Source organism: Pseudorca crassidens, chromosome 16 (assembly GCF_039906515.1).
Source record: "Pseudorca crassidens isolate mPseCra1 chromosome 16, mPseCra1.hap1, whole genome shotgun sequence".
NCBI classification, from domain to species: Eukaryota; Metazoa; Chordata; class Mammalia; order Artiodactyla; family Delphinidae; genus Pseudorca; species Pseudorca crassidens.
In genome coordinates this window covers 68,947,557-68,974,069 of record NC_090311.1, presented here as the reverse complement: position 1 = coordinate 68,974,069, position 26,513 = coordinate 68,947,557, and the positions used below count along the sequence as shown (strand labels likewise).

The 26,513-nt window shown below is 37.2% G+C and overlaps 1 protein-coding gene across 3 annotated transcripts in view; it reads left to right on the top strand.

The window, feature by feature from the left end:
- The window catches only part of REEP3 (receptor accessory protein 3), a 99,263-nt gene that overhangs the window by 23,924 nt on the left and 48,826 nt on the right, over positions 1–26,513 (top strand). For 2 of the 3 annotated variants that reach the window (XM_067710833.1, XM_067710834.1), the window contains exon 2: positions 22,683–22,755. The exons of the other annotated variant lie outside the window; for it this stretch is intronic. In XM_067710833.1, coding sequence (XP_067566934.1) covers positions 22,683–22,755 — 73 coding nt within the window. The remainder of the gene's footprint in view (positions 1–22,682; positions 22,756–26,513) is intronic. 3 annotated transcript variants of the gene reach the window in all.

Sequence of the window (26,513 nt, the reverse complement as noted above, 5' to 3'; positions counted from 1 at the left end):
TATTTGTACTAGTTGTGCACTAGTAAATCTTTAGGATTGAATAGGAATTGAGATTATTCAAATTTAATCTAAAATTTGAATGGCTATATGTTTAAGAAAAATATAAACAAATTCCTGAACATGAGATTACTGCTTTGAGAAAGCTCTCCTACCATAAGCATAAGTAATATTAGGCACACTCATGCATAACCTCTTTATTAAGAAATAGATGATTCTGCCTTGCTGCTAAAAGTTGTGGGTGTAGGACTTCCCTCGTGGCGCAGGGGTTGAGAATCTGCCTGCCAATGCAGGGGACACGGGTTCGAGCCCTGGTCCGGGAAGATCCCACATACCACAGAGCAGCTAAGTCCGTGAGCCCCCACTACTGAAGCCCGCATGCCCTAGAGCCTGTGCTCTGCAGCAAGAGAAGCCACTGCAATGAGAAGCCCGTGCACCGCAACGAAGAGTAGCCCTCGCTCGCCGCAACTAGAGAAAGCCCACGTACAGCAATGAAAACCCGATGCCGCCAAAAATAAATTAATTAATTAACAATAAAAAAAAACACTTGTGGGTATGGAGGGTGCAGTCAGAAAAATGCCAACAGGGACACTAACATATCTTGAAAGAAATATGATTACTGGGGAAGAAAATGCACACAAAATTCTTATTTTCTATTAATGTTTCAAATTTTATTATTATTATTTTTAAAGATGTAACCTAAAGGTAGAAGCTATCCTGAGTGGCAGTTATTGGTTGTCATAAGAGGAAGGTTCTCATCAGATGGCACTGGGATCCAAGGTAACCAGCATGTGTTTAGCAGGGACTGGAAGTGATAAGGATAGAAAAGCATCTGTGTTTAGAATGCTCCAATGAGCAATCAGCAGTCTCCTGAGATGACCCTTTCCTGTTGCTAGGCACTCATTTCTGTTTCTAGAGTGGGTGGCAACATTATGTAACGCTGAACCACATTTCCATCCTCTTTATATATCTTTGGGGGAAGAATTAGAGCTTCCTAGTGTTTTATTTTATACTATTAAATTTTTAGGATTGAATAGAAATTGACATTGTTCAAATTTGGCCTGAAACTTGAATGGCTGTACACTTCAAGGAAAAAAAAAATCTACCTCTGAACTTAAGATTACAATTTTAAGAAAAGATCTTTTACCATAAGCATCAAATAATGTTAGGAGCTCTCATGTATAAGCAGTAGTTTAGGTGACTGATTTACATAATTCACATCAGATATAGGCAACTCCCATATCTCAACTTATGTCATCTGGCCCCAGAAGTGCCTCGTAAGAGACTGATTTCCTTTCTTCTTATAGACTGTTCTGATTGTCCTTTTTAGAACAAAGCCTCTGAAAATTTAGAGAGCAATTTAGAGTCATTTTCAGTGGTCTGGTGGACAAAAATATAACTGTGATGGGCCCACCCATTGAGAACAAGAAAAATGCTAGATAAAATATTTATTTAATAACATTTTAAAATATACCATTGATGAAAGCTATTTAGACCATGCATATTCTTATAAATAAAATGAAAATAAAATACTGGGTGACAACATGATCAATCAAAAACTTTATAACCATTCAAGATTATGTAAAGAAAATACTACCATTATATGTAATGGCTGGGGATTGGAAATATGTTCGGAGGTGATCTCCTCTAAGAATCAAAATAAATGCCTTCTAGGTTATTTTTTTTTGAATATACCACTGAACTGACTAGGAAGTACAGTTTGCTCAGAGGCCAAAAGCCTAGCAAGGTAAAGCGAGCACTAAAGTTAGCTTTCACTTACAGGCATTTCCTGAAACCTAATGACCTTAAGTTTTTGGTTTTCCTGTTTTCACGAGGCATGATGAGACAGGAAACAACACCAAGGGTCTATCCAATATAGGCAGTCTAGTAGCATAAAGCTAGAAACCAGAGAACCAAAGAACTAGGTCTCATTCATTCTGTAGAAGGAAAAACAGAGAGAGAGAAAGGGAGAAATGGAACAGGTAGGACAAATACAAATAAGATGTTACGTTTAAACCTAAATGTATCAGAATAGCAATAAACATAAATGGACTGACAATTCTAGTTAAAGACAGATTTTAGACAGCATGACAAATCTCGTTACATATTTTCAAGAGGTATTTAAGCAAAAACGTACTGAACTACAAGAGGAAATGGATGAATCCATAGTTATGGTAGGAATTTAGCATAAAATATTTTCAATATTTTTGTCTTTAGTTCCTACTGTTTATCTTTTACTCTTTTCACTAGGAGTATGGTAGCTAATCCAGTTGTTAGATGTTCCAGTTTTCTACATAATTGCAGTCTTTTATATAAATGAAACTTAACCTTTTGAGAAACAAAGAATTTAATGAAAATACTTCTAAAATGGGTTTCATTCTTTCCTACCTTCTTTGTAGAAGTATTTCACTGCTTTTTATTGAACAATGTTAACACTACAGAAAATTTAAGAGTATAATGAACACTATTTACCCTCCACCTAGAAGCACCTGTTGTTAACAATTTGTCACAGTTGATTTCTCTCTCTCTCTCTCTCTCTCTCTCTCTGTATACACATATGCACGTACTGCAATAACAACAGCTTTTTTTTACCCTTGACTTTCCTGAACCTTTTAAAAGTAAGTTGCTTCACCAAATGGTACTAAACAATTAGATGTCCTTGTGCAAAAAAAAAAGCTAAACGAAGACTACATTTTTCACCAAAATGACCTTAAAATGGATCAAAGACCAAAATACAAAACTCCTAAAATATATATATATATATATATATATATATATATATATATATATATATATATGAGAAACTTTAGATGACCTTGGATTTGGTGATGAATTTTTAGGTACAATGCCAAAAGCATGGTCCATGAAAGAAAAAAAAATTCATAAATTGGACTAAAAATCTTCTGCTCTGTGAAGAATGCTGTTAAAAGAATGAAAAGACAACTCACAGACTAAGAGAAAAATATATGCAAGGAACTCTTAAAACTCAACAATAACAACCCAAATAAATGGGCAGAAGAACTGAACAGATACCACCCCAGGAGAATATATAGATGGCAGATGCACATATGGAAAGATGCACTACATCCCACATGTCATTATTAGGAAATGCAGATTAAAACAGTGAGATACCACTACGCACCTATTGGTACCTTTAAATATCTAAAATCAAAACCTGACAATATCATTTGCTGGAGAGGATACAAAACAGCAAGAACTGCTGATGGGAATGCAAAATGGTACAGCCACTTTGGAAGGCAGTTTGACTATTGCAAACCTGAACATAGTCTTACCATAAGATCTAGCAATCGTGCTTCTATATATTTATGCAACTGAATTGAAAACTGAAGTCCACACAAAAACCTACATGCAAATGTTCATAGAACGTTCATATCAGACCAAGTGCTGGAAGCAACCAAGATGTCCTTTACTAGGGTAAACAAACTGGTACATCCGTACAAACACTGTACAGTGATTAAAAGGAATGAGCTATCAGGCCACACAAAGACATGGATGAAACTTAAATGCATATTACTAAATGAAAGAGGCAAGTCTGAAAAACTAAATACTACATAATTCCATTTGTATGACATTCTGAAAAAGGGAAAACTATAGAGAGTTTTAAACAGCAGTGGTTGCGAGGGGTTGGAGGTGTTAGATAGGTAAATCGCAAGGGTTTTTTATAGGGCAGTATCTGTATGATTCTATGATGGTGGATATATGACATTATGCACTTGTCAAAACCCATACAATTTTACAGCACCAAGAGTGAAATTTTTTATTTATTTATTTATATTTATTTATTTTTGGCTGCATTGGGTCTTCATTGCGGTGTGCAGGCTTCTCATTGCGGTGGCTTCTCTTGTTGCAGAGCACGGGCTTTAGGTGCGTGGGATTCAGTAGTTGTGGCACACGGGCTCAGTAGTCGTGGCACACAGGCTTTGTTGCTCCGTGGCATGTGGGATCTTCCCGGACCAGGGCTCGAACCCCTGTCCCCTGCATTGGCAGGCGGATTCTTAACCACTGCCCCACCAGGGAACCCCAAGAGTGAATCTTAATATATGCAAATTTTTATTTATGCAATAAATATATGCAAATATATTTTATTTTTATTTATTTATTTTTTATTTATATTTTATATAAATTTTTATATTTTATTTTATATAAAATTTTATTTTATATAAATTATTTTTAATTTACTTATTTATATAAAATTTTTTTATATTTAATTATTTATATAAAATTTTATTTTATATAACATATTTTATTTATTTATATTTTATATGCAAATATATCTTAATATATGCAAATTTTTAAAAAGCATTTACGAGGTTGAGGGTTACAGGATGGGATGCAGAACGTGACAGCACAATCTTAACTATATTACAAACATATTAAACAACCTTGTTGAAGGGAGTATAGGAAAAAGGGGGCCTATTTAAGTAACTTTGGGAATTACTGGGAGCTGTATGACTGAAGTAAAAAATAACTGTATATAGCTCTGTACTCTACTTGATAAAGTTGTATCCCATGAAGGTATGGGTTAACAGTTCTGAAATCACTATACATGTATACTAGAATCGAACAACTAAGTAAATGTTTCTCACTGTTGGAATGGCAGTTACCCATAAGCAAGGAGAGGAAGCTAAATGATCCATGTGGAAAAGAAGAAAGACGAGGGAGGGAGGCATTGCAAGAAGCACACACTCCAAGACAAGTAGAAGTACAAGAGGCATATTGAGGAAACCATGTTGGAACAGATGGTTTATATAAGGCAGTGGTTTCCAAATTACACTCTGATGAGCCCCTACATAGGCTGGTTGGTAAGAGGGCGAAGAGACCTTGAAGTCTTTAAGCAAGGTAGTACAGCAGGTGTATTAGGAAGACTGACCTGACAGTGGAGCCAGAGGCTCTGTTGGGAAACTGTTCAGTAAATCGATTGAGATGGCATGAACCTAAATGTGTCATCAGCCACTGGTTTGAAAATAAAAGAGGAGGATGAATGTGTGGATGCTCACCAAGGAAAAGCCAGCAGGACTGGGTTACAGATGGATGCATGTTGTAGCAGGGGGAGGAGGCGTCAAAGATCAATACAGTGATAGAGATGGGTAAAGGGATTGGAAGGTATAAAACTTACAATTATAAGTAAGTCATAGGATGTAATACACAGCATGGTGACATAGTTATATAACACTGTGCTGCATATTTGAAAACTGTTAAGAGAGTAGGTCTTAAAAGTAGGTCTTAAGGGCTTCCCTGTTGGCGCAGTGGTTGAGAGTCCGCCTGCCGATGCAGGGGACGTGGGTTCGTGCCCTGGTCCAGGAAGATCCCACATGCCGCGGAGCGACTGGGCCCGTGAGCCATGGCCGCTGAGCCTGCACGTCTGGAGCCCGTGCTCTGCAACGGGAGAGGCCACAACAGTGAGAGACCCGCGTACAAAAAAAAAAAAAAAAAAAGTAGGTCTTAAAAGTTATCACAGAAAATTTTTCTAACTATGTATGGTGACAGATGTTAACTAGACTTACTGTGGTGATCATTTTGCAGTATATACAAATATCAAATCATGTTGTATCAATACATTTGAAACTAATATAATGTTATATGTCATTTATACATCAATTAAAAATAGAAATAAAGGGGAAGAATTAAGCATTTTTTTAAAAACGAAAGAAAAGAAATACTAACTTGCTGCCACCCATGGACAGACCAAGTGAGCTGAACCACTTCAGACTGGCAACATAACAGGACTTCTTCATGGCAACTTAGTGCAAAATGTCCTGTAAGGTCTTCAGTTTTACAAAAGATACTCATCATAATTATAATTTATGAACAAAACAGGCATTTTTAAAGCATTAAAAAAAGAATCTCATATTGAATTTAAATCCAGCGGTACTAGATTATATTGGAATATGGAAAATAATAATGTTGATTGTGTCCAAATTCTCAAGGGAAATACAAAGTAGATTGAAATGACTAACTTGAATATGTAAACTATAACTGTGGTGGCTAACTTTAGTATTATACCTTAAATTGGCAGTGAGGATGAACACATAGTAGACCTGAGAGTTGTATTCTTGTTTATAGCTCAGTTCCTAAGGTTAATTGCTTTCTTAGAAATCACTAAGCTGGAAAGCCTCTGTGCCTTGAGGGGTACATGTGTTAACTTGAAAAGCCCTAGGCTCTGTGGCACAGCTAAAAATCTTATATCCAGAGTTTGGGTATTGGCTTCTGGTGAAATAGCATTCACAGAGTAGTATCGTTAAGGCAGAGACTTAATGATGTGGCTTTCAGTTGGTGAGGATAAAATCCCCAGCAGGAGAAGACTTGGTATTCCTCTGACCTGATGACATGAGGCCCAAACCCAGGGTTCAGCTTTGTAGAAGATAAGAAAGTCATCAGGGATTTACAGCCCATCCCCCCCTCAAATAAAACAGACTATAAATGCATTAAAAATATAGAGAGTAGGACTTCCCTGGTGGTGCAGTGGTTAGGAATCCGCCTGCCAATGCAGGGGACACGGGTTCAAGCCCTGGTCCGGGAGGATCCCATGTGCCACAACTACTGAGCCTGCGCTCTAGAGCCTGTGAGCCACAACTACTGAGCCCACGTGCCACAACTACTGAAGCCCACACACCTAGAGCCTGTGCTCTGCAACAAGAGAAGCCCCTGCAATGAGAGGCCCGTGCACCACAACGAAGAGTAGCCCTGCTCTCCGCAACTAGAGAAAGCCTGCACGCAGCAACGAAGACCCAATGCAGCCAAAAATAAATACATAAATAAATAAATTTTTAAAAAAAGATAAAATCTTTACAAAAGATAGAGATACAAATATTTACTTGCTCTCAGCATAAGGTTTATCTAATATAAGTGCAAACATTTAATATCAAGGTGTACAAATATACAACATATTCATATTAGCAGAATTCATAAACAAAATTGCTATTAGTTAAGATACAAAATAGACCAAAAAAAGGCCTGGAATCAACAATACTCCAATAGTAATGAGCACACCTAACACCTATATCTTGGTTTCAAATACATTCTCCAGTAAAAGATACCAGCGCTCCTTGGGGAAATAGCTGACTTTAGGAATGGGACAAGAAGTATACAGTATGAGCCTGGTCCATCTTTTAGTGCCACAATATAACAAAGTGCTGGAAAAACATACAAATAAAAACAATGATGGGGTTATATCAAAGGGACCCAAGAGCCAACTGAAAGAGATCCCAATGACCAAATCTAGAACAATTTGAGCAACAAAATAAAGTTCTCTTGTGTTAGAACCCAAAATGTATAATATCCATGAGTCCATAATGATATAATGATTTAATAAATCAATGAATGGAAGAGAAGAGAAAAATCTCCCATGCAGAAGAATTGCAAGTAATTTATGCAAATACTCTGCCCTCATGGAGGTGGAGCATATAACTTGCCACTCCTTAAGCAGAGGCTGTATATAGTCACTTCCTTCCAAGAGGTGTGGTATGGGAAGCAGGACAGTGTTTTGGTGGGGACTGTTTAGTAACTTTACCTGATAACTACTACTACAGCCAAGTAAAGTTAACATCATCAGTGATAAGTTATCAGTGATAAGGGTATGTCGTATGTACCCTTGATATGTCATGAAAATGATACATCGTCTTTGTGATATTCCTCCCAAAAACCCTTACCCTAATCTAACCCTGACAAAAACATAAGACAAATACAAATTGAGGGACATTATAAAAAATACTTGACCAGTAATCTTCAAAACTATCAAGTCATCAAAAATAAAGTTTGAGAAACTTTTTGAGGAGCTTGGGGAGATATGGTGATTAAATGTCATGTCACAAATGAAGTGGAATCCCAGATGGTATCCTAGAATAGATACATGTAAAAACTAAGCAAATCTGAATAAAATAGGGACTTTAATTAATTCTAATGTATTGTTAATGGTTCATTAATGGTGCAAACGTACCATAGTATTGTAAGATTTTTTTTTTTTTTGCGGTATGTAGGCCTCTCACTGTTGCGGCCTCTCCCGTTGCGGAACACAGGCTCCGGACGCGCAGGCTCAGCGGCCATGGCCCACGGGCCCAGTCGCTCCGCAGCATGTGGGATCCTCCCGGACCGGGGCACGAACCCGTGTCCCCTGCATCGGCAGGCGGACTCTCAACCACTGCGCCACCAGGGAAGCCCTGTATCTTTTTTTTTATGGAGCAAAAAGCCACAGCTTCAGAATTGGTGGATTCTGTATCACTTCTCAGGAGTGGGAGTAGGATCATCCAGAACTGCATTTCTGCAACAATGAGTGATGTTTCCTAAGAGCCCAAGAGCTTGCTAGTGCCAAACAGTCAGCGTGCTGTTTCCCTGCTGTAATTACTGATGTCAGAATTAAATCAGATGGTGGTATAGTTCTTGTGGCACATGTTTGCTTTCTTTTTCTGTTAATGAGTTGCCCAAGACAGCATAAAGTTCCCTCATCTCTGGTTTTCTTGTACAAAGAAACTACTTAGACATTCTCTGATCAGCTGACCGCCTCAAGACAACAGAGAATATCTTTAAATGCTTTTACAATGCTTTATTTTTATGTTCTGGTTGTTAGTTTTGTAATTTCTGTTATTGATTATTTGCTCTACAAAATAAGAAGACCAAACCTCATTAATCAAAGAGTAACATGCAGAGTGCCTATGAAAAGAGGGAGCGTTCTCAACAGTAAAGAGGAAGATTATTCTAGCTCTAGGAGTGGCATGAGGAAAAGTTACTTAGTTGGAGATAATAGAAGTATTAGAAAGATGTGAACAAATGAAATGAAGGAAGTGGTTTAAGAAATATGAAAATAAACTGCTTTGATTTCCAGATCATCACAAATTTAGTTACAATTAAAAGCAATGGGGTGGGGGGGGACTCCCTGGTGGTGAAGTGGATAAGTCTCCACACTCCCAATGTGGCGGCCCAGGTTTTATCTGTGGTCAGGAAACTAGATCCCGCACGGATGCCGCAACTAAGAGTTCACATGCCACAACTAAGGAGCCCGCGAGCTGTAACTAAGGAGCCTACCTGCTGCAACTAACACCCAGTGCAACCAAATAAATAAATAAACAAATAAAACAATGGGGAGTTCAGTGTTGTATCCTTAGAGCTAGAATATACAGTGCCTGGCACAAAGTATGCCATCAGTGATATCTGTTTCTGTATATTGGAGAGAAATTAACAGATTATTTGAAAGCAAAATATTAAATTCACTTTAGATTGGTTGGAGCCCAATAGAGTTGTTATGCTCATTTGTGAGCGGACTACAGAGGATCGTAGTATGGACTGCACAGTAAATATGAATGCCCAGTGGGAGGACTTGGCAGAAATTTTAGATCTGAGTTCAATTCAGGGAATTTCACTTCGAGATCAGGCTAGAACCCATATTTATGGCTTTTCTTACTCATCTCCTACTTGTTTGTATAGAGGCATGAACTTTAAGAGAGGAAGTTTTCTCAACATATTCAGAAGTGGTTTGTATGTGATATTTCTTCACCAGCACCTTTTTTAAACTTTAGATTACAACTGAACTCTCCTTATCTTTAATGTCGATGGGGCTAAAGCTGAGTTTGGGTTTTAACAGATCCTGTGCTTAAGGGGCTAAATAAAGAAAACAGTTCCTCTGAGTTAAGAGTCGTTCAGGGGTCAGGGGTTGGTCCGATGATATGAGTAATTCGTAATCACGCCAAGTATAGCCACCTAACCAGTTTGATAGGAATGGAGAGCATGTGAATGTTGATTAAACATGTCAATACTCCTCTATGTAGACTTTGTACACAATCAAAAAATGGGTCTCATATTTCTCCAAAGAAGGCATACAGATGCCCAACAGCACATGAAAAGATGCTCAACATCGCTATTAGAGAAGTGCAAATCAGAACTACAATGAGGTATTACCTCACACTGGTCAGAATGGCCATCATTAAAATGTCTACAAATAATAAATGCTGGAGAGAGTGTGGAGAAAAGGGAACCCTCCTACACTGTGGGTGGGAATGTAAATTGGTGCAGTCACTATGGAGAACAGTGTGGAGTTTCCTTAGAAAACTAAAAATAGAATTACCATATGATCCAGCAATCTTACTCCTGGGCATATATCCAGACAAACCTATAATTCAAAAAGATACATGCACCCCTTTGTTCATGGCAGCAGTATTTACAATAGTCAAGACATGGAAGCAAACCTACCTGTCCATGGACAGAGGAATGGATAAAGATATGGTACATATGTGCAATGGAATACTACTCAGCCATAAAAAAGAATGACATAATGCCATTTGCAGCAGTGTGGATGAACCTACAGATTATCATACTGAGTGTAGTAAATCAGACAGAGAAAGACAAATATGTTATCACATATGTGGAATCTAAAATATGACACAAATGAACTTACTTACAAAACAGAAACAGACTCACAGACATAGAAAACAAATCTATGGTTACCAAAGGAATTGGGGCAGGGAGATAAATTAGGAGTTTGGGATTAGCAAATACAAACTACTGTATATAAAGTAGATAAACAAGGTCCTACTATATAGCACAGGGAACTATATTCAGTATCCTGTAATAAACCATAATTGAAAAGAATATGGAAAAAATATATATATATAATGTATGTATATTAAAAAATTGAATTACTTTGCTGTACACCAGAAACTAACACACTATAAATCAACTATACTTCAATTTAAAAAATTTTAGAAAATGGGTCTCAGATATCTTTTTTTAATATATGATGGGTCACAGTTCACAGTTACTTAGATAACTTCTGAATGTTGACTTCATTCAACTACTAACATTGCAGATGTTTGCTATGAGTTACACGTTGTATAAATTACAAAGTGTTTTTGGTATAGAGCAAAGAGCACAGGTTTTGAAATTAGAAGTTCTATGTTTATTTTGTTTTGCCTTCGACACTAGTGGGTGCTTAATTCATAAGATTGTTAGTCTCTGAGCCTTATCTGTAGAGATAGAGCAATAATATCTACCCCACATATGAATTTCTTATTTGTAGTGACAATCAGAATGGAAAAATTACACCTGGTAAACTGGGGAATGCTGTAGATTTTGGGGACCTTTGTCTTCTTTTAGTCATGTATGGCATTCTGTAGAACCCTGTCCACAGGATGCCTAGTTCCTTGAAGGCCTCAAAAGTTGGTAGTTCTATAGCATATTCTGTATTGAGTTGAGCATTATTATTATTTTTTTTTTTTAGATGTTGGGGGTAGGTGTTTATTAATTTGTTTATTTATTTTTGCTGTGTTGGGTCTTCGTTTCTGTGCGAGGGCTATCTCTAGTTGTGGCAAGCGGGGGCCACTCTTCATCGCGATGCACGGGCCTCTCACTATCACGGCCTCTCTTGTTGCGGATCACAGGCTCCAGACGCGCAGGCTCAGTAGTTGTGGCTCACGGGCCTAGTTGCTCCGCGGCATGTGGGATCCTCCCAGACTAGGGCTCGAACCCGTGTCCCCTGCATTAGCAGGCAGATTCTCAACCACTGCGCCACCAGGGAAGCCCCGAGTTGAACATTATTTTTAAACATTTTTCTTTGGTCTGGGCCTACCACATAGTAGGCCCTGGTGGTTGGGGGGTGAGGTGGTGGCTAGGGGAAAGAGTAAGAGGATGATGAAATACTAGTCTGATTTACTGTGAATTGATTTATTTCCCCTTAGTTTTATCTTTAGCTTTCCTTTTAGAGTAGAAATTAGAAGCTCTGAAGTAAAATTAGAAGTTTAGCTCTGACAACATGAAAATTCCAAGCTTTATAGCTCATGATGACTATAATTAAAACATGTATAAAATCTTTCAAAGGAATTTTTTACTGTGCTTTTCTCTCCTTGGCAGTTTTAAACCTGTATCACTGGTTAAAGAATTCAGAATTTGGGTTTTTCCTCATGGGTTTGACTTTTTCCTCGTGATTGTAATTTTCATACTTTTCTTTAAAGCCACCTAACTTGTTTTACTAAATGGGAATTCTCTACTAGTAGAGATTCTTAACAACAGATCTTTTCTTGAAATCGTATAAGACAAAAGTTACATATTATTTTCAGTAATCATGTATGAACTTTTGCTACATGATGGCTGCTGAAACAGTGGCATAATGATTCATTTAGAAAGAATATACACAGATACATGGGTTATCACCAGACCTTGTACCAGTTGTAATCATTTAGCCTTAAACAGGCACAAATTTATTATTTTCAAAGATTTATTAATTTTTGCCACTTTACTCTGTACATCTGTTTTCCCTTATGATCTCTTACATTTATTTTAGAATTTAAGTAAAGACAGAGTTTGACAAAAGTCAAGATAACCTATAGTCACATTACTTCTAAAAATACAGTTAGAGCTTAGCATACGGACAACATTTGCTTAATCATAATCAGTTTTAATCCAAGACTAAAGTAACCTAATGTTGTCACACCTTAGTTTGTTGAAGATGCAGAATTCAGAAATTCAAATTCTTGGACCCCACTTCCAAAGATTCTCATTCCCAGTTGATTTCTATATACAGACAGATTTGCAAGCTTCTAAACCATTTATAGAGGATGCTTTTCAAGTAGTTCTCAAGGGTTTAGGATTCCTCAGAGGATTCTACAATCATGGAAGCTAAATTCTCTAAGGACAACTTAATTGCATTTGTCTCTTATTTATTTGCATTCATTTCTTATTTTTTGATGATCCTAAGAAAGATTTCCTCTGGGGGGAGAATACTGCTTTGAAAAAATTCAGAAAACTACTGTTATACCATAGGATTTCCAGGATTCCCTAATATTTTATTTATTTATTTTTGGCTGCGTTGGGTCTTCGTTGCTGCACGCAGGCTTTCTCTAGTTGCAGAGAGCAGGGGCTACTCTTCGTTGAGGTGTGTGGGCTTCTCATTGTGGTGGCTTTTCCTGTTGTGTAGCACGGGCTCTAGACGTGCAGTCTTCAGTAGTTGTGGCATGCGGGCTCAGTAGTTGTGGCTCGCAGGCTCTAGAGCTCAGGCTCAGTAGTTGTGGCGCATGGGGTTAGTTGCTCCCCAGGATGTAGGCTCTTCCCGGACCAGGGCTCGAACCCGTGTCCCTTGCATTGGCAGATGGATTCTTAACAACTGCACCACCAGGGAAGTCCGATTCCCTAATATTTAAGATTCTGCTTTTATTTTAAAAATTCACCAGAGTCTGTGTTAATATTAGAGACCTAATCTTCAAACAGAATTGAACTATGATAAAGGGCAAAAAACCGTTTGCCCTCTTTCTCTTCATCTTGCATGAAGCCTTTTATAAACTTGATTGCCAGAATAGCCGGCCTTTTTGATTTCACTAAATTCTGTGAATTCTTTCTACATATAGTATTTCATTGTTCTCCTAATAGAAACATACTATAGTTTCCCTTGGCTAAAACACATATAGGCAGTGGTGTGCTGGGAATGCTTAATAACTGGGGCAAAGGGACTGATTCATATCATTTGCTAATTTCCATGATGTAAATACTCCCTACAATAATAGCCTATTTCAAGCTACCAGTGTGATGTCACCAAATGTGGAGCTGGGAGGAGACACACACAGAATACTTAGTATTTCCACCATACAGATAGTGTGTAAATAACTTCAAGAGCATAGCAAAATGTAGTCAAAGTAGTTAGGAATAAAATAATTAGGAAATGAGGAGTTTGAGTATTTACTGTTTTGCTATTAATGTGTTTTATATATTTAAATTAGTTGATTGTAAGATATCCAAGAAATTGTTCCCATGCTTCTGTGGGGAAATAGACTGTTTCAAAATGAGAGAAGACTTTTACTTTGCATTTTCTACTTTATTTTTTAGATTACCTATGTTAAAAGTTTTAAGCAACAACAACAAAAATAGTATTTAAAAAGAAGCTCTCCAAAATATTTTCATGTGTGGCTAAGCTGGGGAACCAACAGTGGGTCTCAGTCACAGCTACCTACACTAAAAAATGCGTTTCTTGGTTCTCTGGCACCATAGAGCTGAATTCTGTGCTTAATCGCAGTGCCCAGTGCATTTTAACTATTTGTTTATGCTCTGTTATGTTCTTTCAAATTATGTGAGAAATCATTTTCCAAATGTATATGTTAGAATGTAAAGAAAAATAAGAGAATTAAGACTAGGAAAAATAGCAATCAAAATATAAAATAAAAATCTGGTGAATACAAGTACTATATAAATATGCCAAACTTAAGGCCCATCATATTGAACAACAGATTTTGCCTGTGAGCTTCCTGGCAATTAGTGGGGGCAGGGGGAAAGGAATAATATAATTCTCTTCAGAAGGAAGGGCATCATTTTCTCAAAGAAAGCTAAGCATTGCATTGTACTGAATTCCAAAGTAAATCTCACACATGAAATTTCATATATAGGGATATCAATATAATAAACAATGCCCTTAATACTATTCCCCTAGTATTTATAGCCATGGGTTTCACATGGCAGTTTCTTATAATATACTTCAAGTAAAAACAAGAATGTAATATTAAAAAACAACTCAGTTAAAGTGAATTTTCCCCCAAAGAAGATAGGTATCATGTTTAGGAATATAATCTGGTAGTCGAGCTTGATCCAAATTTAGAGTGACACCGCCTACAGAAATAAAGATTTAGAACAAGGATGGCAAAAAAAAAAAAAATAGGCAAATAAGTCCACTTAGCTTCCGTCCTTTGTTGTGAGCTTATGTTGGTGCTGTGTTGACAAGGATTCAGAGACCAGGGTCAGCAGAAAAGATTGCAGTGAATGACTAGCAATTTCTCTCTTGGTCACAGAAATGAGTAGCAGAGAGACCTCTTCATGTTTGCCATCCTTACGCCAGGCTATTTTATGTACATTTCACTGGTCTTGGTCTTTAGTGTAAACTGGATTACAGACAGGTTGAGTTTGTTTTTACTCTTTGATGAGGGCCTGGAGAGTATTGTATTTTACGTTGCTCTTTGAGAGTGTACATGGTATCTATGTTCATTGTGACTAATCCTAACGAGTCTGGTACATCTGTCTTTCATCATTCTGACTTTTCATCCTATGCTTTGTTTCTTTAATATTAGTTATCCCATTTTAGTTAATCTCTCGTCTCATTGAGTTTGTCCTTTAATGTAATAGAACACCATAATTTTTTTTTGTTTGGGAGCATGATTCTGAATGCAGTGGAATGAGGAGAATTTGCTGAATGAGTAACACCAGGTGCCAATGAGCATGGTCACGTTACGTATTAGCATTATATAGTTGATTATCAGCAATAAGCTGTTTGTAACGCTTCCTTTTAACAAACTACAATGTAAATTCTTTTCTATTATTAGAGCAGGAACTTGTAATCTAAAGACAATTTAGGGGGAATTAAAATAATTCTGAAATTAAATGTTAATATCATTAACTATAATATTTTGGGATGTTTTTCTCTTTTCATAGCAATTTATACACTGCATGATTGTTCTAATCCACATATTACCTTAAAAACACAGTTCATCTGTTGGACAAAATGCCTACTGACTCTCCTACTCTATTTCACCTGTTTGACTTTTTTTTTACCTTATTAAAGAAAATAGTCCTTAAATGGGTATTTCATACATTCCTTGTAAGAATATAAGATGATGTTACTTTCCTGAAGAGCAGTTTGGCAATATGTATCAAAGATCTTCAAAATCTCAGCCCGTTTGACTTAGCTATTCCCCTTCTAGGATAATGTCATTGGGAAATAGTGATTTTTAAGGGTGGATCTTGGAGTGAGAGTGCCCGGCTTTGAATCTAGCCAATAAGCTGTTATGGACCCCGGATTAATTTCTTAACTTCTGTAAGGCTCCGTCGTTTTTTTGTTTTTTTTTAATGTATTTATTTAATTTTTATTTATTTATTTTTGCCTGCATTGGGTCTTCGCTACTGCGCGTGGGCCCTCTCTAGTTGCGGCGAGTGGGGGCCACTCTTCGCTGCGGTGTGGTGCGCGGGCCTCTCATCGCGGTGGCCCCTCCCGCTGTGGAGCACCGGCTCCAGGCGCGCGGGCTTCAGTAGTTGTGTCACACGGGCTCAGTAGTTGTGGCTTGCGGGCTCCAGAGCGCAGGCTCAGCAGTTGTGGTGCATGGGCCCAGTTGCTCCGCGGCATGTGGGATCCTCCCGGACCAGGGCCCGAACCTGTGTCCCCAGTGTTGGCAGGCAGACTCCTAACCACTGCGCCACCAGAGAAGCCCCAAGGCTCAGTCTTTTCATCGGTAAAATAGGTATGAAAATAGCACGTATCTCTAGGTGTTATTGTGAGAATTAAATGAAGTCATATACAGAAAGTGCTTAACATCCTGCTTAGTATAAAATGTTGATAAATAATTTCTGTTATTAGTAATCAGAGAAAGATTGTTCATCATAGCATTAATTAAAATAGTACACATACAGGAACGTATGATTTTCATTCATATGAAGGAATATTATACTATATAGTTGTTAAATGATGTTCTTAAAGAATATTTAAAGATATAAGAAAATGTTCATAATCTAACATTTAGTGGAAGGGCAGGACAAAAATCTATATGCTCTCAGATGTCAATTGATTGTTTTTAGTATTTTATAACATATTTATTAGAACATGTTTTTAAAATAGTCTTTAAAATGTTATGTCTTAAAATGTTTTTAAATGATTATAGAAAAAACTTGAAAAGATAATACCAAAATGTTAAGACTGGATCACTGTTAAAGATTCTTAAAACTAGGTGATAGGGATAGGGGGATTTATTTTATTAATACTATACTATTTGTGTATAACTTCATTTTTCATAATGTTTTTTAAAAGAATGACAAGAATAATAGATAAAAAAGGAAGTTTAAATCCTTGGAATTAGTGCTTTGTAATTTGTTTAAATGTAAATTAATTCTTGATCAGTGTTGTTATTTAACTATTATTGATGCATTTTTAAGGTTTTCAAAGAATTTGAGTGATATCAGACTTGTGAAACGTTTGATAAAAATTATAACAAATATACATAAACATATATTTGGAATAATCTTTACCAAAAAGAAAGATGGTTTATCCAATAATGGAATTACTTGTGATTTTTTTTTTTTTTTTTTTGCGGTACGCGGGCCTCTCACTGTTGTGCCCTCTGCCGCTGCAGGGCACAGGCTCCAGACGCGCAGGCCCAGCGGCCATGGCTCACGGGCCCAGCTGCTCCGTGGCATGTGGGATCCTCCCAGACCGGGGCATGAACCTGTGTCCCCTGCATCGGCAGGCGGACTCCCAACCACTGCGCCACCAGGGAAGCCCCTACTTGTGATTTTTATTGTCTTTTTTATACTTTTCTACATCTTACAAAAATTCTACAAGTTCTTTTTAAAATCTTAATCAGAAAAAGCGTTAATCAATTTTTTATGAAATGATGTTTAACTTTTATGCTTTAATGACATTAATTCTAGTATTGAAAGCACTTTTACTCGTTGCTTCTTAGACTTGCCTTTGAACATGATATAATTCTCTAAAACAATTTTGGTGAAGGATGGATTGTGTCGTACCATCTGTCCAGAAAATAGGTATTTCAAGTATTTTCCGTATATGAAAAATGATATAAGAACCGTCTTCACTACTACATTCCCATAAATTTTATTTCCTTTTTTAAATAGTGTTTTTCAACACAGCCAGTGTTCGTATAGGCAACTTTACCTTAGTGGGAGGGAAGGGTATTATGAGTATTTTGGCAAAGTTCTCGCGTCTGTAGGCAGAAATAAGACTAAGAGTAAATGAGTAGCTATTTCTTCCTACCTCTATAACTGAAATGATATTCAAATTTATAGGTCAGTTTTATTTGTAGAAAATACTCCCTTTATAAACCGTAAGTTTATCTTGTAGGTGGCCTTCTAAAATAAACTTTATTTGATTTTATACAGTGTGTGCTCATGCTTTGGCTTTATGCCTGACCTCCCAGGTTGCAAACATCTCCAGCAGAAGCCAATATTAAAGAAAATGAACCAAAAAATAACCTAGAAAATATTACAGATGTTAGTAATAAATTATCCAGTAATATTCACATTGGAGCCGTAATAAATTATAATATTAACAGTGGTGGTCCTTAAAAATTGTCCCACTATTCACTAAGACATTTAATCTTTCCATCGTTCCAAATGAAATACATTATTGTTTTCTACTCTTAACAAAAGTTAGGTGTTAGGGACGTTGTGTTTGTTCATTTGACTGTTTCTATTCAATACAGAGGTTAAAAAATAAAAGCAAAACACCTGTATGTATCGCATCAACTAGCACCAAACCTTACTATACGTGAGAAAATTATCTATTTTGGAAGTTGGTTATATATACATTAAAAAGTCAAATGATCTAAAATAGAGTATGCTAGGGACTTCCCCAGTAGCAGAGTGGTTAAGAGTCCGCCTGCCAATGCAGGGGACATGGGTTTGAGCCCTGGTCCAGGAAGATCCCTCATGCTGTGGAGCACCTAAGCCCGTGTGCCACAACTACTGAGCCTGTGCTCTGGAGCCTGCGAGCCACAACTACTGAGCCCGCGTGCCACAACTACTGAAGCCCATGCACCTAGAGCCCATGCTCCGCAACAAGAGAAGCCACTGCAATGAGAGGCCCATGCACCACAGCGAAGAGTAGCCCCCACTCGCTGCAACTAGAGAAAGCCTGAGTGCAGCAACGAAGACCCAGCGCAGCCAAAAATAAATAAGTATTTAAAAAAATAAAATAGAATATGCTAAAGGCAAAATGACTAATCCTGACAAATTCTACAATTCACAATAAAAGTAATTTAGAAGTCTGTGGAGGAGGGTGGGATCTTGAAGCAAAAAAAGTGAATTAATTAAGCAAGAAAAAAAATGGAAGAAGTGGAGGGAGGATAAGGAGGGAAGGAGACATTGCAGGCAAAAGCACACACTGCAGGACTGAAGTAGAAATATCATACAGGAGGCATATTGAGGAAACCATGTTGAAACAGATGGTTTATATAAGGCAGTGGTTTTCATAATAACTTCTTATGAGCCCCTACATGGGCTTGTTGGCAAAGGGGTGAAGAGACCAGCTACTGAAGTCTTTAAGCAAGGTAGTAGAGTAGATCAATATTAGGAAGATTGATCCGACGCTGGAGCCAGAGACTGTGTTGGGAAACCATTCAGTAAGTCAGATGAGATGGCAAGAGCCTAAATGTATCATTGGCCAGTGATTTGAAAATAAAAGAGGATGGATGTGTGGGTGCTCACCAAGGAAGAACCAACAGGACTGAGCTACAGATTGGATGGACGATGTAGCAGGGGAAGGAGGCGTCAAAGATCCATACACTGAGAGTGATGGAGAATCTCATGTTGAATTTAAATCCAGCGGTACTTGATTGCATGGGAATATGGAAGATAATATGTTGATTGTGTCCAAATTCTCAAGGGAAATACGAAGTGGATGGAAATGGCTAACTTGAATATGTAAACTATAACTGTGGTGGCTAACTTCGAGATTATACCTTAGGTCTGCAGTGAGGATAAACACATAGCAGACCTGAGAGTTGTATTCTTGTTTACACCTCAGGTCCTAAGGTAAATCGCTTTCTTAGAAGTCACTAAGCTGGAAAGCCTCTGTGCCTTGTGGGGTGCCTGTGTTAAACTGAAAAGCCCTAGGCTCTGTGGCACAGCTAAAAATCTCATATCCAGAGTCTGGGTATTGGCTTCTGGTGAAATAGCATTCACAGGGTAGCATCGTTAGGTAAGGCAGAGAATGTTTATCAAGTGGCTTCCAGGTGGTGAGGATAAAACCTGCAACAGGAGAAGACTTGGTATTCCTCTAACCTGGTTACACGAGCCCCAAACCCAGGGTTCAGCTTTGTGAAGGATAAGAAAGTCACCAGGGATTTATAGCTCATCCCCCTCCCCCAAGTAATCTGTAAGTAAACTAAAAAATCTCTCTTTATCTCTTATATAGAGATATAAATATTTACTTGCTCTCAGTGTAAGAATGCTTATTTAATATAAATGGAAACATTTATTTAATGTAAAAGTTCTTAAATATACAGTATGTGTTAAGGGCTGAATTATGTCCCCCTCGCAAAACTTGTATGTTGAAGTCAAAACTTGTATGTTGAAGTCGTAACCCACAGTATCTCAGAATGTGACTGTATTTGGAGATAAGATCTTTAAAGAGGCAATTAAATTAAAATGAGGTATTTAGGGTGGGCCTGAATCCAATGTGATTGGTGTTCTTACAAGAAGAAGAGATTAGGACACACACATGGACCAAGGTATGACCACATGAGGACACAGTGAGAATGTGACCGTCTGCAATCCAAGGAGGAAGGCCTCAGGAAGAAACCAAATTTGCCAACACCTTGATCTTGGACTTCCAGCCTCCAGAACTATGAGAAAATAAATATCTGTTGTTTAAACCATCCAGTCTGTGATATTTCATTATGGCAGCCCTAGCAAACATAATACAGTATGTATTTCAGCAAACTTCATAAACAAAATTGAAAGATAACAATAACCTAGAAAAATATTGGCTAACATACAAAACACACAAAGAAGGGCCTCAAATCAACAACACTGTAGTAACAATGAGCACACCTAGCACCCAGATCTGGGTCTTAAATACCATCATCCAATAAAAGGAACCGAGGCTTCTTGGAGGAGTGGCTGATTCTAGGAATGCGACCGGAAGTACACAGTATGAGCCTGGCGCATTACGTGTAGTGCCAGAAAGTAACAAATTGCTAAAAAAAAAAGAAAGAAAAAATCCCTCACAATTATGGAGGTATGTCAAAGGGACACAGGAACTAACCGAAAGATGTCCCAATGTTCAAAGCTTTTGAGCAACAAAATAAAGTATTATTGGATCAATATCCAAAGTGTAAAATAAACCTATGAGTCCATATTGACATAAATACATTATTGAATAAATAAATAACTGGAGAAGAATAGACAAATCTCCCGTGCAGAAGAATTCCAAATAATTTATATAGCTACTCCACTCTCAAGGAGGTAGAGGGCAACTCCCCACTCAAGCGTGCCCTGTGCATAGTGACTTTCTTCCAAAGACTACAGCATGGAGGTGGTGGGAGTAAGCTTAAAGTTACCAAATCTAACACACACTACCTCAGCCTGGTGGTCAAGGTTAACATCAACAGTGATAAGCGATACTAATAGTATGTGCCCTTAATATGATGAGATGGAACTTAGCCTCTGTGATCTTCCTCCCCCAAACCCACACCTCAGTCTAATCATGAGAAAAACATCAGACAAATGCCAGTCGAGTAGCTTCCTACAGCGTAGTTGGCCCATATTCCTCAAAACTGTCAACATCAGGGACTTCCCTGGTGGCACAGCAGTTAAGACTCTGTGCTCCCAATGCAGCGGGCCCGGGTTCGATCCCTGGTCGGGGAACCAGATCCCACACGCACGCCTCAAATAAAAGTTTGCATGCCACAACTAAGGAGCCGGCTAGCCCCAACTAAAAGGAGCCCATCTGCTGCAACTAAGGAGCCTGCAAGCCGTAACTAAGGCCCAGCGCAACCTAATTAATTAATTAAAAGAAAACAAAAAACACATGGTATAAAAAAACCATCAAGATCATTTCCCGAGCAACGTCTGAGAAACTTACAGCCAAGAGGACCTAAGGAGGCAAGACAACTAAATATAATATGTTACCCTGGATGGGATCCTGGGACAGAAAAAGGATGCTAGGTAAAAACTAAAGACATCTGAATAAAGTTTGAACTTTAGTTAATAATATATTAATAATGATTTATTAATTATGGTAAATGTACCATACTGATGCAAGATGTTATTGATAGAAGTAACTCAGTGTAGGGTATTGGGAATTATCTATACCATCTTCCCAACTTTTCTGTAAAAATAAAACTATGCTAAAATACTCTTTTTTAAAAATAGATTAAAGAAAGAAAAGTAGACAACAGAGTATCATACACTCATGTATCAAAAAACCAGTGAACACTTGAGAAAAACTCATACTTACTGGTGCTCAGAAATGCGCATTAGAACATATAAGGCAATTATTTTTCTCCTATTTAGCTGGCAAACATTTTTTAAATGATGATACACACGATTGGCAATGTATAGGAATGCAAAGTGGAACTACTTCTCTGGAGGGCATTTTTGGTAATAAGTAGAAATGTGTGTACTCTTTGAAGCAGCAATATCGCAACCAGGAAGTGTGTATCAGTGTGCATAGAAATGTTTTTCACAGTATTATGTGCAATAGCAAAAATCTGGAAATTAACCAAAAGCCTATAAATATGGGACTGTTTAAATAAATTATGTGAATCTCAATGTGGAATGTAATGAAGGTATTAATACTGTAGACTAATATTTGAAGACAAAAAATTCCATGATATGTGAAAATGCCAATTGTAAACCATATAAACTGTGTCATTCCATCTCTATATCTGACACACACACACACCTTCTTGGATATGGAATTTGGTGAAAAAATTGTAACAGAGAGCATTAAATTAAGTCCTATTAGTGATTGTCATTTTATGAATGCTTTAAGAGTTACTTTAGAATGGATAGAGATGTGGTGTGTGTGTAGTTTGCTTTTCTCAGTGGATTTAGTTTATACACAAAGTTTTCATACACATTTACACTGTCATACGTTCTCCATGTACTTGCTACTTTTCTATTAGGTGAAATTTTCATGAGCTGTTAAAAGCATTATTATGTTTGATTAGTCCTCTTGTACTTTTTACTTTTAGGTTGGTGTTTGGAATGCTTTATCCTGCATATTATTCATACAAAGCTGTGAAAACAAAAAATGTGAAGGAGTATGTAAGTATAGTTTTGTGAGTGATCAATTCTAGTTGAATGTATCCATTATATACAATACTAGAAAAACTGCCATTATTTTAGAAACAGCTGGAATAATGTTTTGGGTTAAAAATGTGATATAAATGTAATAAAGTTAGTCTTTTTTTAAAACTAATTTTGAATACAATTGCAAAGTGGAGTTTCAAAAATAGTTTGCTGTCAGTTGGCATTTAAATAAGTATGATCCCCAAATGAGTAACTGGATCTCTTATTCATTCAGACTTTAAGTCCCAGTAAAATAAGAGGTTGGGAAATTGTCTGTTTTTTAGTCTTGTAAATGGATAGGTACACCAAGAATATCTCTCTGGTCCCAAAACCTTTTTTCTTCCTTCATAGTTGTTTTTTCCCTTTCTAATTGATTTAAATACACAGATACCTCATGACTACTGACAATTACAATCTTTTTTCTTCTTGAATCATACTGTATTTGTAATGATTTCCTCTTCAGTCATCAATGTTTCTTTTCTCTTTTACTTTCCTCTTCCCCATTCCTTAACTGTTGTTTTTTTTAATTTCACTAATTTTTAAAATTTTCTTCCTTTCTTTATTATTCATTCATTTATTTACACATTTCTGTAAGTTCTCCCTCCCAATTTTATCCATAATGTTCAATGGTAAATGGGCTTCCCCACCTATAAATCCTGGCATAAGTTTACTATTTGTGATGAAGGGAATTTTCAGAGAATAGCAAAAGCATAGCTTATGAGTGGTTAATCAACAGGGGTAAGCAGTCAACACTGAGAACTGCACATCAGTAGCAGTGGTTCTTTTTTTAATTGAGGTGACATTCAGGTAACATAAAACTAACCATTTCATAGTGAACAATTGGTGGCATTCACAATCTTGTGCAAACACTACTTCTATCTACTTCCAAAAGATTTTTCATCACTCCAAAATAAAACAACATACCCGTTAAGCAGTTACTTGTCACACTGCCCCTGCCCCCCAGCCCCTAGCAACCACCTGTCTGCTTTGTTTGTATGGAATCTGGGTATTTCATATAAACTGAATCATGTAATATGTGACCTTTTGTGTCTGGCTTCTTTTTACCTAGGATGTTTTCAAGATTCATCCACATTATATCATGTATCATTATTTCATTCCTTTTTATGGCTGAGTAAAACTGTATGCACATAGAACATTTTGTTTCTGCATTTATCCATTGACATACAACTGCATTGTTTCCAGCTTTTTAGTATTACGAATAGTGCTGCTATAAACATTTGTGTACAAGGCTTTGTTTGAGTATCTAATTTCAGTTCTCTTGGATATATAGCCATGGTTCTTTACAAGGGATCTTGGATGGTAGCCTTGTCATCCAACTTATTGAATGACCAGAGAACATATTCTTTATTCTATTTGTTCAGGGTAGTTTGTTCTTGTATTTTGAGTAGGGGGAGGCTCTGAAACCTTTAGAGCTAACCCATCCTATTGAACATTTATATTCACTTTTTATCTTCTGTATAAAACTAATTTTGAAGTAAAGTATATACAAATTAATTAGAATGGTGGAATATACCTAGCAGAGGTAGAGAGGTTATTCAGTTGAGCTCTGAAATTTTTCTGTCCTTTTAATATATATATTTATCTCTTGGATCTAAGATTGGTCCAGTCTTAAGAGATGGAACCACATTAAGTCCTAGTAATTTAAAGTAATTGTTAATGGCTTGAAAGGCCATGTATTAATAAATAAATTCTTCAAATATTGTTTTATGGTACTGACATACTTTAGTTTTTAGAAACAAGCAAGTTTCTTCAGTTAACAGTGGTTCTCAAGCTACCTGTGGTATAGGACCAGTTTGGGATTTTTTGTTTTCTTTTTAAATAATTTCCATTAAGTCATAGACAAATACTTTTTAAAATAAAATTTAAAAATAATTACTAGAAAAATGAAACGAAACCCCAAGAACATACGAAATACAGCCCCAACTTTTTTTTTCTTTTTTTTTTTTTTGTGGTACGTGGGCCTCTCACTGTTGCGGCCCCTCCCATTGCGGAGCACAGACTACGGACGCGCAGGCTCAGCGGCCATGGCTCACGGGCTCAGCCGCTCCGCGGCATGTGGGATCCTCCCGAACCAGGGCACGAACCCGTGCCCCCTGCATCGGCAGGCGGACTCTCAACCACTGTGCCACCAGGGAAGCCCCCACCTTTTTTTTATTATTAGATTCAGTAGACCTGAAATTACTGACAATTTTGTATTTAAAGCAAAACAGCAACAATTCACAGCCTTGCGCTAGTCCATAGACAACACTTTGCCTTACGGTGTCATATTTGAATTTAATTGGAATTCTCTTTTGAAAGATAAAAATAAGAGTTGCTCTTCATTTCCAAACACCACGAAAATATGAGCTGGGAGTATACAACTGGCTAGTACTTAATAATTGTACTGGCCAAAACAGTGATCCTTATTTGAAATGTTTATGATACTATTATTAAATGAGATCCTTTTTCTGAACCTAATTAATTATATAGTTGAAGTACATGGTGATATGTTTCTCAGCTCTGGGTCCATCTTACCTATAGAGTATTATACACCCAGGGTAAACAATAACTGGTAAGCCTCTGTGTGTCTTTGTGTACCTATTTCTGCTTGAGGTATTCTCCTATCTTCCTTCCCAAATGTGCAATGTTTTTGTTGGGAAAAAAAGTTAAGTACAAGTTGAAAATGAAGCTCTAATAATATAAGGGTATTATCAGCAGGCACACAAATAACCATCTCCTAAAATAAAAGGTAAGTTAGCAAGAAGAAATATAAAGGTATTCATAACAAATTATAATAAAAAGAAACAGACCCGTTATGTCTTAATTAATGCTAAAAGGGCAGAAAATATGGTGTTATTTAGGTGTTGGTCTAAGAACCATTATAAAAATATTAGTCTATGTCTTACTATGCGTCAATTTAACTTTATTAATGTTAACTTTTAAGGACTTAAAAACATGGATTTGTGAGTTTTATCCCTTAATGCAACACTCAATTTTTATTACTAGATTGGTCTATAAATTTTTATTACTAGATTATTTTATAAATTTGGGATTAATAAGAATGGTCTAACCCTGAAATTTTTTAATTTATTCATTCATTTAATTTTTGGCTGCATTGGGTCTTCGCTGCTGCACGCGGGTTTTCGCTAGTTGCTGAGAGCAGGGGCTACTCTTCGTTGTGGTGCGCGGGCTTCTCATTGTGGTGGCTTCTCTTGTTGCGGAGCACAGGCTCTAGCCGCACGGGCTTCAGTAGTTGTGGCACACGAGCTTCCGTAGTTGTGGCTCTCAGGCTCTAGAGCACAGGCTCAGTAGTTGTAGCACACAGGCTTAGTTGCTCCACGGCATGTGGGATCTTCCTGGACCAGGGCTTGAACTTGTGTCCCCTGCATTGGCAGGCGGATTCTTAACCACTGCACCACCAGGGAAGCCCCCTAACCCTGAAATTTTAATTCTCCTTCATAAGTTAAAGGTAAAGTAACCTATGGAAGAGAATCTATTAACATTCTTATTCAAACTGATGAAAAAACTATAAGACTTGACATGTACTGATATACATACATATCTGCGTATATGCTTATTTGGAGATATACTTCACCTATTGCCTTGCACAGCTTTTACAGAATAACTCATAAACAAAGTTAAGAATTATCTATACATAATCTTGCTACAGTATTACAAATCTGGAAAAAGTTTTTTGTTGTTGTTGGCAAGTACCAATGGCAAGGGCCAATTTG